This window comes from Mus caroli, chromosome 15 (assembly GCF_900094665.2).
Source record: "Mus caroli chromosome 15, CAROLI_EIJ_v1.1, whole genome shotgun sequence".
Classification (NCBI taxonomy): Eukaryota; Metazoa; Chordata; class Mammalia; order Rodentia; family Muridae; genus Mus; species Mus caroli.
Genome location: NC_034584.1, coordinates 80,127,880 through 80,142,741, shown reverse-complemented (window position 1 = coordinate 80,142,741; position 14,862 = coordinate 80,127,880). Strand labels below are relative to the sequence as shown.

The 14,862-nt window shown below is 50.9% G+C and overlaps 1 protein-coding gene across 1 annotated transcript in view; it reads left to right on the top strand.

Moving 5' to 3' along the window:
- Positions 1 to 12,348, top strand: part of Cerk (ceramide kinase) — a 42,138-nt gene extending 29,790 nt beyond the window's left edge. Inside the window, exons 7-13 of the mRNA XM_021183816.2 lie at positions 1,244 to 1,318; positions 3,404 to 3,556; positions 6,379 to 6,484; positions 7,203 to 7,279; positions 8,037 to 8,242; positions 9,804 to 10,012; positions 11,077 to 12,348. Of these exons, the coding sequence (XP_021039475.1) occupies positions 1,244 to 1,318; positions 3,404 to 3,556; positions 6,379 to 6,484; positions 7,203 to 7,279; positions 8,037 to 8,242; positions 9,804 to 10,012; positions 11,077 to 11,131 (881 nt within the window). The 3' untranslated portion in view covers positions 11,132 to 12,348. The remainder of the gene's footprint in view (positions 1 to 1,243; positions 1,319 to 3,403; positions 3,557 to 6,378; positions 6,485 to 7,202; positions 7,280 to 8,036; positions 8,243 to 9,803; positions 10,013 to 11,076) is intronic.
- Positions 12,349 to 14,862: the final 2,514 nt, after the last annotated feature.

Below are 14,862 nucleotides of genomic sequence, written 5' to 3'. Positions count from 1 at the left end.
GATGGTGATGATGCGCCAACAAAGCTGGGTCATCCCAACCTCTAGTTCTACTTACTTCTCTGTTACTGCAGTAAACCATTCTGACCATAAAGCAAGTTAGGTTGGAAAGGGTTTGTTTCGGCTATACTTCCAGGTCACAATCCATCATTAAGGAAAGCCATAGCAGGGACTCAGGCAGGAACCAAAGCAGAAACCATGGAGGAAGGCGGCTAACTAGCTTGCCCACTGGCTCGTGCTCAGTTAGCTTTTGCCTAGGGATAGTACCGCCCCCTAGGGATAGTACCGCCCCCTAGGGATAGTACCGCCCTCTAGGGATAGTACCGCCCGCAGTGGGCTGGGTCCTCCCACATCAATCAAGGTAACCTCTCGCAGACATGGCCATAGGTCAATCTGATCGAGTCGGTTCTTCCGTTGAGGTTTCTTCTTCCCAGGTGAGTCTAGGTTGTGACAAGTTGACAATTAAAACGAAGACACAGGGGTGGGGGGAGGCTGGAGAGGAGAGATGGCTCAGAGGTTAAGAGCACTGGCTGCTCTTCCAGAGGTCCTGAGTTCAAGTCCTGGCAACCACATGGTAGCTCCCCAACCTTCTGTTATGGGATCCGACGCCCTCTTCTGGTGTGTCTGAATAAATAAATACTACTACTTAAAAAATAAAAACCGAAGGCACTTTACAGTTAACTTTGTTTTGTCTGCTTCCCCATGATGATGCTCTGTGCAGGCCCCCCTTTGTCCTTAAGGTCTAGGCTGGGCTGTGAGGAAGTACTTCCAGCTATATAAAGATGGGCAGGGGCCACATACCTTCCAGAGCCTTAGAAGGGAGGGAAGTGGCTGCTGGCATTACGGACATCTCTTAGAAGCTCCAAGGGGGTTCAGGGTAGACTCCGTATCTGGGTTTGCTGCAGGTCACGCTTTAGAGTTCTGAAACATTACCATAAGACCTTTCTGAGACAGGGTTTCTTTGTGTAGCCTTGGCTGTCCGGAAGCTTGCTCTATAGACCAGGCTGGCCTCANACCCACAACGATCCACCTGCCTCTGCCTCTCAAGTGCTGGTATTAAAGACATGCGCCACCGCCACCTGGCTGGTCATAGGGCATTTTAAATATTTTTTTTTTAACATTCATCTTGTGGATAAACTCTTATTCTCCAGCTGTTTCAGGGCCCCAGAGGCACAGGTTAAGGTGCCACTCACCTGACTGGAAGTCAGTCACATCAACGCTAAGGGCTTTCTTGTCCTCTCTGCAGGGTCCACAGATTGTGTGTGTTACTCAACAGTGGGCACAAACGACGCAGAGACATCGGCTTTGCACATCATTATTGGTGAGTCCCGTCTTTTCCTTTTTTCCTGAGTTTTTATTTCTTTTAATTTTATGTGTATGAGCGTTTTGCCTGTGTGTACATCTGTGTGCCCAGTGTATGCAGGGTGCCCGAGGAGGTGGTGAGCCTCCATGTGGGTGCTGGGAATCGAACCCAGGTCCTTCTCAGCAGCAACAAGTGCTCTGAACTACTGAGCCAACCCTCCCGCCCCAAGCCCTGTCACTGCCTCTTAACTTTTTATTGATTCTTTATGAATTTCGCATCGTTCACCACAATACCACTCACCTGCCCTTTGCAATGCCCCCTGCAAAAGAAAAAAACAGACAAACAAACAAACAAACTGAACAAACAAAACCATCTTGCTGTGGAGGCTGTGGTTTGTCACGGTGTATCACACAGTTTACTCTTTTACCCAGATAGCTTTACTTGCAAGTGTCCCTTGCAGTTAGTCATTGGTCTGGCTCTGAGGCCTCTTGCTTCTGCTACACAATCAACACTGGGTCCTCCCTGGGGCTCCTCAGAGCTCTCCCGCTGTTGCCCTGTATCTCAGAGATACCTCAACTACAGATCTGCAGGCCAAGTCCTGGTTTATACTTGAATGCCCTATAGCCAGCCCCAGGCCCCTGCCAGCTCCTTTGTGGCCCTGTTTTCTCAGCTCTTCCTTGCTCTCTTCCAAAACCAGCTACCAATGCTAATCCCCATTGTGAAACACCTGCAAGGCCCCAGGGTGAGTTACTCATCGGAGTACACACCCAGCCCCTCTTCCAGTCCCACATGAGGTGTAGCTCTGGGGCTTATGAGAAATGCCTGGTGTCCCCGCCCACCCCATCTCTCTCTTTACTGTGTCCCGTCTTACCTGCAGTCATGGAAGTATGGAAATGCTCTATTATAAGATGAACAATTGGGATTTTATTGTTTTGTCTTTTTTCTTTTTCCTTTTTTTTTTTTTTAAGACAGGGTCTCATGTAGTCCCAGCTAGCCTAGAACTTACTAAATAGACCAAACTGGTCTCGAACTCACAGCATTCTGCCTACCTGTTTTCTAAGTGTAATTTTTATTTTGTGAGACGAGCCTTTTCTAAATAGCCTCAGGGTCATGGGTGCAGGTGAGTGCCTCCACAGCTAGCAGATTTTGTGTTTTAAGTGCTGTGTGATGTGTTTATAAAAAGATAAAGCGAGGTAGAATATGTCCTATGGCTGTGTGGTGAGGTGTGGGGGAAGAGGGTGCCTTGGCAGGCCCATGCTGAGGCATCCCTTCCCTGTGAAGGACCAGCCACACAATGATATAGAATAGAGTTTACTCAGGGCATGGGGAGGGGAGCTAAGAGGGTAGTAGAGGTAGGGAAAGGCAGAGAGAGGGAGAGAGTAGAGAAGTAGAGGCCGGCCATGAATGCGAGGAGAGAGGGGGAAGGGAAGAGCCCAAGAAGGCAAGAGAGAAGCAAGAGAGGGAGGAGGGGGCAAGCAGCCCCTTTTAGAGTGGGTCAGGCCTACCTAGCTGTTGCCAGGTAACTGTGGGCTGGAGTTTAGACAGAATGCTAACACTGTATACCTGTTTTCAACCTCAACTCTACTTTTCTTCCATTCAGTAACATGGACACCCCTCCCCCTCCCCCTCTCCCCGGGCACATTCTATTCTGTCTGTTCAGAACGATTCTTGAAACTTGCTTGGAAATATGATACACATTTTGTCATTGGAGAGCTCTTTTTTTTTTTTTTTTTTGAGGTTCCATCGCATCCATACCCTGGGCCCAAGAACAATCCTTCTTTATCCAGGACTGTGGTTCTCTTGGACAGAGTGAACAGCTTGGGGGGGGGGGAGCATAGATTAAGAAATGAAGGAGGAAGGGGACCCCCACCTAACCAGCCAGATCAGGTGAATCAACCCTGGTGTGCACAATGGTGTGACAGATGTCACAGCCAGAGAGCTGTCACATCCGAGTTTTGTCACTCCAATTGCCACACTGAGCGTGCTCTGTTTCTGCTGTTTGCAGCAAGCAGACACCTCTGGCACCTTCAGGGTGCTGTCTGGGGCAGGGCAGAGGAGGTCAGAATGGGGACGGGGATCCCTTATAGCTCTCTTCTCCCACAGGGGACTCGCTGGCAATAGATGTGTCCTCTGTGCACTACCATAACACGCTGCTGCGGTACTCGGTTTCTCTGCTGGGCTATGGTTTCTACGGGGACTTAATCAAGGACAGCGAAAAGAAACGGTGGATGGGCCTCGTCCGGTATGATTTCTCAGGTACACCGCCGTGTCCCCAGACATCGAGCCAATCCACAAAGACAGCGTCCCCAGATGCTGACAGGGCGCTCAGGGTCTTGCTTTCCAGAGTGGGGGTGTGACCTTGAATCTGGCTAGTGTGACCCAGATGATGTCCCCTTGAGAGTCACAACACAGTGTCAGAACCACACTGAGGGAGGCCGTACAGGATTGAACGATTTGTTTTTATCGGTCAGCCGCGTAATCGGTACTAACCCAAGGTACCAAGGTAGATGGTTTCAGAGAAAAAGATTTTTTTTGTGTGTGATCCCCCTGAGACTACAGCAGATGAAGTAGGAGGACGCTTCCCGGTGAAGAAGTTCAGCCCTGGGCATCTGCGCTTCAGGCTCAGGTTCATTTCTTCCCCTTCCACAAATGCACTGTCTCCCTGAGCTTCTACAGTGGCTACGTCGGTGAGCATGCGCAACTGTGAACATGTGTAACTGACCAGGACAGGAGAGTTCAGAGGTCTACATCTGCTTGGGTGGGACTCAGCAGAGCAGGGGAGGACAAGCCAGGTGTTCTCCTTCCTCCTTGCCCTCCTATTGTGCTCAGTCCCCATTTCACAGTGGAGACAAGAAGCAGTATGCTTAAATGACTTGCCCAGGCCTGGTGTCACCCTTCAGTGGCTCTCAGAGGAGGCAGACATCGGTGTCCCTGGGAGGCTTGTTAGAACCCAGACCTTGGGGCCTTCCCAAAGTGCTGCTGCTGTGCCGTGGACCTGCAAACAGTGTGTCCACCCACACCCTACGGATGCAGATAGAGCTCTCAATGACAGCTATATCCCCTTACCTAGTCACCAAGCTAGGAGGAACAAGAAAGGCAGGTCAGCTTCGGTCTACACAAAGTTACCACCAGCTGGCTTCAGGTCACCTGTGGGTACTCCTCCCTCCCCCATCAGATTTAAAATGCCAAGGAGAGGAGCTTAGACGAATATTCAAAATGCAGTGTATGGCGTTCTGGTGGTCCAGATGAATGGCTTTCCTGCGTTTACTGCATTCCCTTGTCTGAGCCCTATTCTCTGTAGTTCACTATTGGCAACACTGTGTAAAGTTTAATGACTCCAAGTATCAGAAGCTACCCTTTTCCTTGTGAGAGGAGGGAAGGCCACCCAGAGTGTGCTAGGCAGCTTAGACACTGTTGTATGGCAAAGGTATAACATATACACAGCCATCCTGAAAAGAAGGGCTCTGGGTGCTGGGCAAACTGTGACCCTTTCCATATTGAGGTACTATGCCTGCCCCATCTGCCAGGATGCCACCTGGCAGGCCTGAAGAACCCCCGCTGTCCACAGCCTCTGGCCAGTGCCTTCCTTCCCGGTCCCCTCAGAACACATCTGAGAAGCCCCGTCTTTCCTCTCAGACAGAGCAGCTCTCCCGGTCTCTGTCACCACTGCATGACAGTTCTGACATATCCACTCGAGCATGTTAGCACACACTGGTCGGTGTTGGTGTTTGGCTGCAATGGGTGAGGGGTGGGTGGGCGGGGGAGAACTGACCACTGTGGTGAGCAGCTGTTTTATGAAGGAGAGATGAAGCCTTCTGTCCTGGATACTCGGACAGTCTAGGGTCAGCTGACTGAAGCCAGAGGTGGGAACCTAAGGGCTGGAAAGAGAATATAATGCCAACGTGCAAGCAGAGACAACAGAAACCCCATGGTCCACACCCATTCTCCACAAAGCTCCCCCCGACATACTATCTACACTTAGTACCCGGCATAGGGGAGTAGCACTGGAGGGGCACCCAGAACATGGTGGGAGGAGCTGGGACTCTCCCCAGGGGTCAGGTGCTTGTGGCTCTGTAGGTGAGGGTGTGATGAAGCTGGGCCTGGTCCCTGGGTGGAATGGAAAGGCTCAGTGTACTAGGTGGTGTGGACTCCTCAAGGCCAGCCTTTCTCCACAGTGGACATAAACTAGACAAAGAGGTCGTGCAGGACCAGGGCAAGCCTAGCTAGTCCCAGGGCAGGTGGTCACCCTAAGACTTGCAGGGCACACCTGGGCTCTCCCGCACCTCCTGCCCACTCCCTATCCCCACGTGCTATCAGAGGTCCAGCAGCCCCGTCTGCTGGCCTTGCCCATCCTGGCCTGCACCATGCAACATGGATAGCACGGTTCAGGAGGCACCTTGGGAGGCAGTGCCACCCTGACCTTTGTCCTAAGTTCACCCAGGGGGACACCAATGTTGTGGATGATAATGACTCTGATGGGAGTTAAGCACACAGGAGACAGGGGGCATTGCTGACCATGTCAAAGAGGGGTGGTGGAGACTCTGAGCCGTCAGGACACAGGACAGCCCTCCCCTACCCCCAACCCCCAATCGAGTTCACTCAAGGTCACTGCTGCCAAATACATGGCAGCCTTAATATGTGGCCAAAGCCCTGACCACACCTCTCATGGTGCTTTTATTTTTGGTGGTATGGCACTTGGGGCCATTGTGAGGAGAGCAGAATTTGCACCTCCTTCTGGTATGGTAACAGTGTCACCTGCAAGGGTCCCCTGCAGACTGGTTAGCTCCCAGTTTTCTTTAAATTGCTTTTTTTTTTTAATTTAAATTTTGTGCCCAGTGTCTGTGAAGGGCAGAAGAGGGCATCAGAGCCCCTGGAACTAAAGTTACAGATGGTTGTGAGTCACTGTGTAGGTGCTGGGAATTGAACCAGGGTCCTATGGAAGGGCAGCCAGAGCTCATAAGTGCTGAGCCAGCTCTCCAGGCCCCTGCTTTCTGGATAATGGTGGTGGTGGTAATCTAAGGACATGCAGAACCAGGTAGTGACAAATGGGTGCTCTTTCTCTTCTGCTCTTTTCCCAGGGTTGAAGACCTTTCTCTCTCATCAGTACTATGAAGGGACACTGTCCTTCCTGCCAGCACAGCACACGGTGGGATCCCCACGGGACAATAAACCCTGCCGGGCTGGGTAAGCAGGTGCAGGTCTGGTTAGGTTTCCATTGTAAATCACTTGACCTGTGCAGGGCTGGCGAGGAGCCTGTTCCTGTTAGAGGACAGTGGATGCAGGAGGACTTTGCAAATGTAGAGGGGAAGACTCCCGAGTTTTCATAGGTTTGTGTAGAGCTTCCCAGTTCATAGATGCTTCCGGAAGAGCTGGCCTGATGACTCCATCCTGGTGACGTGCACAGCAGCTCCGTCCTCCGCAAGGTGCAGACTCAAGGGGCAGGTCCAATACTAGGCTACTCTCACCCACACCCACATGAGAAATCTGCTCCAAGTTACTGACTGGAGCATCGGCTCATCGCGTCTGTTCCGTGAAATAAAGGCACTCTCATCCCCATTGGTGCATCCTGAGCTAGGCAGCCAAGCCTATCTAGAGATGTTTGCAAGCCCCGGAGAAGGAAGCCGCTGATTAATAGGCATGGATTTAGGTCTAATCTCGAGAGTTTGAAAGTAGTACCCTAAAGAACGATTTCTGGTGGAGCCTTTGAAACTCGAGCCTCTTATTGTTTGAAAAGGAGTTTAAATTTGTATGTGTGTGAGTGTGTGTGTGTGTGTGTGTGTGTGTGCATGCATGTGTGCGTGTATGTGTTTACATGTGTGCATGTGTGTGTCGAGATGGGGCTTGGTTGTTTAAAGGCACTCGGTGCATGCACTAGAGGCAAGGAGAGCATGCTGTCTTTCAGGTGCTTCGTGTGCAGGCAGAGCAAGCAACAGCTGGAAGAAGAAGAGAAGAAAGCCCTGTATGGCCTGGAGAACGCTGGTAATCATTATGAGTGTGTTCTTGTGTGGGCCCCACGGCACATGACCACTCGTGGCTGTCCATGCCACCTCTCTCTCTTCCTGGTTGTACCGTGTCAATTTTTCTGGGTAGCCCCAGGCAGCATCGAGTCATTTCAGCTCAGGAGATGCTGGAGAGCCTTGATATTTGTAGGAAAGCCTTCCATCACTGTCACAAGGCTAGGCCAGAGCCACAGCTGCAATTCCAGCTGCTATGAAATATGGGTTGGCAAATGTCCTGCTTGGCCTTGGCTGAACGCGTGCCTTCTACTATACTCACCACAAGGTCTTCGTTACACCCCTTCCCTACAAGAATGACAGCTACAGTGTGTGGATAAGTGGGCGTGTCATGGGCCTAAAGCATTGCCTATGGACTCTTGAGACTGGAATTTTGTGTCATATTCTTTTACAAGCTATTGCTCTTTAAAAAAAAGTTTTTTTTAGCCTACCCAAAATCTGTGGCAACCACTCCTAGCCTATAGGCCATATAAAGAGAAATGGTAGGTCAGATTGACCCCTGCATAGGGTTGCTCACCCTTGTTAAACTCCTCTCCAAAAGAGACATAACCTGCTCCCCATAAGACCTTCTGGGGTCCCGAGGTGAGTGGGTGGTTCCATGGTATATACTCAGGCCAGAATGAAAGCATGTGGCAGGAGAGAGAGCAGCAGGCACCCCTTGCATGCTGTGCAGCTGCCTCTGTGCCATGTTGATCTTAGCGCCCACCTGCTGTCCTCCACAGAGGAAGTGGAAGAGTGGCAAGTGACATGTGGGAAGTTCCTGGCCATCAATGCCACCAACATGTCCTGTGCTTGTCCTCGGAGCCCTGGGGGCCTGTCCCCATTTGCCCATCTGGGAGATGGGTCTTCTGACCTCATCCTTATCCGGAAGTGCTCCAGGTTCAACTTCCTGAGATTCCTCATCCGGCACACGAACCAGGAGGACCAGGTGAGGCGCACTCTTGCCCCGAGGTCATTCACATTTGGGCAATTCCCCACGTACTGGTTCATAGGATCTGTTGTTAACTTCCCAAAACAGACATCTTTGGATGCATATTTCACACTCCTTAAGGTCCTTGGCAGTTCCTGCATGTGGATTTTCATTTAAAAATGTGGATCTGGGTCCCAGAGAGACAGCTCAGCAGTTAAGAGCATTGGTTGTCTTTGTAGAGGAACTACGTTCAATTTCCCAGCACCTACATAATGGCTCTCAACTCTCTATAACCCCAGTTCTAGGGGACCCAATGCCCTTTTCTGGCCTCCATGGGTACCAGGCATACACACGGTGTACAGATATACACATGCAGCCAAACCCCACCCCCCAATACACACACTTAAAAATAATTTTTAGAAACAGAGAATTCTACAAATTACCCCTAATGAAGTATTGGATTCTTTAAAGTATGTATGTATGTATGTATGTATGTATGTATTTTAAAGATTTATTTATTTATTTTATGTATATGAGTACACTGTCACTGTCTTCAGACACACCAGAAGAGGGCATCCGATTCCGGTTTACAGGTGGTTGTAAGCCACCCTGTGGTCGCTGGGAATTGAACTCAGAACCTCTGGAAGAGCAATTAGTGCTCTTTACTGCTGAGCCATCTCTCCAGCCCTCTTTAAAGTATTTATATCTATGGAGGATTTTTAAAAGTGTGTGTGTAAGGCGGAGCTAAGAGTTGCCGAGAGACAGCAGGGGAGAGAGGAAGGAAGATGGCCGCGGACTTGAACCTGCATGGTGTTTACCAGCCACAAGTAGCAATGATTTCACAAGGTTAGAAATATTGGAATAAAGCTTTTATCATTATCAATTGGCTCTGAAATTATTGTATTGGCATCTTGTAAAGTGTGATATGATTGAGATATAAATTTGATTGGTTAATTAAGCTTTAAGAGTTTTGATTCTACTGGGTAATTAGGTGTTGAGATGGCTGACCATGGGCTCTGTGGGGCATTGTGTGGTAGCAAGAGGAAGAGGGGCCACCCCTGGAGAGATTGCCCAGCGGGAGCCCTGTGGCCCCATGGTATGGCTAGAGAGTTGGTGGGCCTGAAGGAGTCCAAGAGCCTCGGTTCAGCCCTGTGGAGAGTTGGCGGGTTTTTTATATATATATAATTTCCCACAACATGTTAGTGCGATTGCTCACAGGGAACAGACGTGTTGGATTCCCCGGGAAATGAAGTTACAAGTAGCTGTTGAGCTGCCTGCTGTGAGTTCTGGGACCCAAACTTTGAGTCCTTTGCAAAAGTGGTCTGAGCTCTCAACTCTGCACCATCTCGCTAGCCTCAGACCTGAGATTTCAAAGGTATCGGCAGTCGTGTGAAGCTCCCAAGAGGGCAGCGCACATCCCCTCTCAGGATGTCAGATGAGGAGGGCTGGCGGCCTGGAGACACTGTTTGTTGTCTCCGTCTTCACAGGACCGAGAGTCCTGGCTGGCTGAAGCAGCCCAGGTGAGAGGCTTGTCTCACCCACTCCACTCACTGCTGCCCCACCATGTTTGCCTTGACAGTTCAACTTCACTTTCGTTGAAGTTTATCGAGTCAAGAAATTCCACTTCACGTCGAAGCACGTGGAAGATGAGGACAATGACTTGAAGGAACAAGAGAAGCAGAAGTTTGGGAAGATCTGCAAGGACAGACCCTCTTGCGCCTGCTCAACCTCCAGAAGCTCCTGGAACTGCGACGGGGAGGTCATGCACAGCCCCGCCATTGAGGTCAGGTGAGTGGGCCGCACCCCCGCCACCCACCCAGACGGCTGTCCACAAACGCTGTCTCCGCCCAAGGGTGCTTCACAGACGTCACCGGAGCTCACTGGGGATTGCAGCGGAAAGCACGAGGCGTTGCTTCCCCCGTGTCCTTAGGCCAGGTGTGGAAGCTGTGTGATCCGACCTTTGCATGAGGCAGGTGCTGACTTTGTGGCGCTATGTGTTGCCGACAGGGGTTTTGAGGCTCTTCTGATCTATATTCTCTTTCTTTGCCATCCCTGTCATTCTGTCCTTGGTGTCTGTCAGTCATAGTCCCCCTCTCTAGTTAAAATAAGCAAAAGTGACTGGCTTCCTAGGTACTTTCTAAGTCCTGGACTCCCCACCCTCCCCGCCCCCACAAGTCCCACCCCCACTCCCCACTCTGAGCCCCAAGTGCCTGTGGTCAGTGACAAGTGCTTAAGGTTGGGACATGGAGCACCAGGCAGGAGTCAGAGGGATCAGGAAGGGCATGCTGATTCTGTCAGGCAAAGAGCGAGGGCATATGAGCTTCAGAGGAGCCCATAGAGGCCACACCACACAGCCTTAGGGGCCTTGGAAGCCTCTGGTAGCCCACAAGGACATGAGCAAGAACCTGGGGCCAGGTGGCTGGCTCTGAGTGACTTCACCCATTTAGTCACCGAGGTATGCAAAGGCAGCTCAGAGTCACTCTTAGCCAACAGGGTTGGTACTGAGCTTTAATGGGAGCTGCCCCTGGAACTTGCTAACTACGCCTCAAGTGCCCAGCATCCAAGCAGTGAGATGCCGGAGGAAGGCTCTCATGGCCTTCCTCGTTGGTGGAGGACACTTGTTCCCCAACATGTGGTGCTGGGATAGAAACCAACAGAACTGGCCAAGGAAAAGTCTCTCCCCACAAGAAGAATAAGGCATGCTGTCTTTTGAGAACAGACTGTCAGTGCGGTTGTAGAGCACATTCGGAGACCTCAGGAGAACTGGGAGATTCTGGGAGGCGCGGGGCTCGGGGTCCGCTGTGAGTGATGAGACACACGTGGAATCTGAACGCTGCTATTTGTGCCTGCAGGGTCCACTGCCAGCTGGTGCGCCTCTTTGCTCGGGGAATCGAGGAAGAGTCATAAGCAAGAACTCCAAAGCCCAGGAGCTGTCGGCCTTGAGCTCGGGGAGTGTGGAAATTACTTAAGAAAAATTCGACAGACCAGTTATGTTGATATATCCATTTGAATTTAGAAATTTATTTTTGATAGGTAAATCTTGGTTTTTTAGAAAAGACAGCTTTGTCAACAGTTCTGTGTCCATACCTGGTACCCTTGGCCCCGCTTCCGAGTCTCTTTTCACTTCTTCTCAGCAAATGGCACTTGCTGGTTCGGGGCATTGGCTTCCTAGATTTTAGCCATGCCGACTGTGCATATTTCAAGACGGCCCCTTAGTGGGCTACACTGCAATAATTTTTAGGGACATTATAATATGACTACATCCCAGGAATCAGGTTACACCATCTGGTCACATGGGTAATGACCCGGTCACCTTGACCCCTTTGGTGGGACTTCCTCTGGAATTGTCAGTGACCAGGTTTGGGAAGGTAAATAGTTGTCTTGGCCTTCGCTTTACACACACCTTCATTTACGATCAGGACGTCGCTACGTGACCCTTGCTGCACACCACAACTAACTCAGTGAGGTCCTCCGCACAGCCACACCTGCAGAGCAGGGCCATGTCACTGCGAGAAGACACCTGGGGTGACGTTTCATCCTCAGGATCCCCACATCTGCTGCCATCACAGCCGCATCCCGTGAGACAATTCAGCAAAGCGCCCACTTGGAAGCTTCATTCTGTCAGCCCTGGTAGCCTGCACACCCTGGCCAAGGCAGTCTGAAGCACTGACTAAGAGGAGGCTCCATTTGGAATCAAAGCACTTCCACAGCTGGGTTTTGAAGGAGGTAGGGGGTGGCGGGGACAGAGAGTAACTGACACACACAGAGGGTACTCGGTGAGTTCGATACCACCCTCAACCTGACTGTCACCAGCGAATGGTGGGTGATCTCAGGTCCCCCCCCAGGTACTCTGGTGCAAGCCTTATGTCTACTCCTGGGTCCACATCCATTCTTCCCGCACTGTGGATTCTGGTCTTATTCATAGCTTTCTCCCTGTTCATCACGTCTTGGCTATTTGCTCTGTCTCCACAAGGGGGCGCTAAGCTGCTCTGGCTGAAGCCCTGGGCGCATGACCAGTTTTCCTCTGAAGGCATTCCCGACCCAGGGGCTTCTCGGCCACATACTATGACCTGTGCTGTGTCTCCAGATGGATGCATCTGAAATGTGTATAAAAGGGTTTTATGCGAAATTCAGGCCTTCACAGCTTAAACTTGACTTGAAAACGGGGAAGGGCACTGACGGTTACAAGAGCTGGTTTTAGGTTCTGCACTGGGGAAAGTGTGCATCTCGTGCGGGTCCAGTTACTCGCTACAGAATTCTGCAGGCCACACGGCTTTCTAGGTCCTCTTGCACTGACTTCTGTTTCGAGGCATACACAAAATCCTCTGTTTAGTATTCAGTCCCATCCGGACAAAAGAGCAGCTGTAAAGGAGGCTATGTTTAGGGACCACTTTAAAGGCAAGTGCGGCGGTGCTATTTAATGATTGTCGAGTAGAAAGCTGGCTAGAAAGAGTAAATGAACTAGCAGTTTCTATCCAGATCTGTCCCTGGATGGGCAGAACCCAAAGGTGCCAGCCTAGCAGCTCTGTGAGTAGGTAGGCAGCCCTGGAGCAGCATGAGAGCAGATGCTCAGTTGTCCACCTCAATGTGGCCCCTCGCCCCCCGCCCCCTGGATCTCAGGAACTGCACTGTCCTCTAAGGATTCAGGTCTTCACTGACCTTGCTACATGATACCCACGCCCTGGTCCACCCTCTGCCACTGCCAGTGCTGGAGGAGAGATGCTGTCAGAGGATGCTTTGACGGTGCTTAGCAGTGCAAGCCACGCTCGGAATCTCCAACTCCGGCACAGTCATGGAGCATCATGAGTGTCAGACACTTAGGGCCCTTGACACGGGTGCGCAGGATTGGGGGAGCGGGGGGCGCGGAGTGCTGACATTCCCAAGCAGTAGACAGTCTTCATGATGCTTTTTAGATGCAATACCCCAAACTTCCCGGGTCTTAGGTATTTTAGGAGGAAAAAACAGGGGTAAAGGTTAGACAGTGGCAACTTAGGATCCTGTTAGGGTCTGGCCCATGTTTTAACTCCCACTGGTGCATACCAATTAGGCAACAGTCATAAGCTGTAACTTATTTTTGTTTATGGAAACTAAGTAGTGGGAACAGGGACCGGGAAGCGGCTGGTTTCCCAGAGGATGCTTCAGCCCTCAATGCAATCTCCTGGAGCTGGGAGCACTGACTGGGAACACTGACACGAGAATGGCCCAATTATGCCTCCTAGTCTTGCTGGCTTCAAGATTAGAAAGTGGCATATTTGATCTGGTATGTTTGAGAAGACAAAAAAAAATAAATAAAGTTACTTTGGGCAGAATATGGCCTCCCCTCATCCTCATTTACAAGTTCTTTTCAATGCAGATTTTTAAAAAAAAAAGAGAGATGAAAACACAGTTTAATGAATTTTTGCTAAGAAACTGAATGCCACCCTAAATCCTCATGGTGTTCTTCCTGATTTATCTGCTTCCCCACCCCCACCCCCCTCCTGGGTCACTCTGCTGACATTTTAACATTTGAGCAGTCCCTCCCTGTGTCACCTGGTGTGTGCCTCCCATTGCATTGTTATTTAGCTAGTAGGCTCTGCCGTTAGCCTGAAGGAAACGCACGGATACAGCTGTGCACGTATGGTACAGCTATGCTGGGTAGAGCATGAATGCTGTCCCTGTAGAGCCAGCCACAGCAGCATGTATCGGAGTCTGCATGCACTGCGCCTTCAGACACTCTGCCTGGCCTAAGGGAACCAGATGAGCACCTCAAACAGGACTAGGCACGGTGGCGTTATACAGCTGAGAGGTCGTGCCACAGGCTCAGGAAGGACAACTGCAGAGGCACAGAGAGGGCGAGAGAGGAGTGATTGGGATGTCATGGTGGGATGAGCTCTCGGGAGAGCTGAGAGTATTCTATTTGCCAAGTTCCTAGGGAACTCTGACTATGCTATGTCACAGCACCAAAGCCAGTGTGTGCTATGGATGGATGGATGGATGGATGGATGGATGGATGGATGGTTGGATGGATGGATGGATGGATGGATGGTAGGTGGATGAATGGATTGATGGGTGGGTGGATGGATGGTATATGTTATGGATAGAGAGAAGATGGATGGATGAAGTACACGTGTATGAAGTGTGGATAGATGTCAGGATGGGCCAGTAGTGGGATGATGTGTGGGTGAATGCACAGAACGTGCAGTGCCCATCCTATGACCCTATAGCCCCTTTCCAAAGATGTTTGGGCAGTTTTCTGGCCGCTCATTTGGGGCAGAGGTGGGGCCAGGCACCAACAGTGTGCCCATCTGGGTTTTGACTCCCAGGTTTTCTCGTATCTCCCCCGTGCCCAATGTCAGTATCTGAATCAATAAAGTCACAGCTTTGCCAGAGACCCTTCTGCTCAGAACCCCAGGGTGGCAGAGACCACAGCTCAATGGAGTCAAGGCCAACACTGCAAACCCCAAGGCACTGCCTGGTCCAGACTCCCCCTCACACACCCAGGGCCAGCTACTTTTCCGGGTCTGTCTTCTGGGATCCCCAGGATTACTTCCTGCTCCTAGCTTCCCTCACACCAGGGGGCGCAGTAGAGCAATCAGCACTCACTCCCCATCCCACTTCATACCCGAGCCTTCAGTCTCATAGACAGTTTTGTGCCAGAC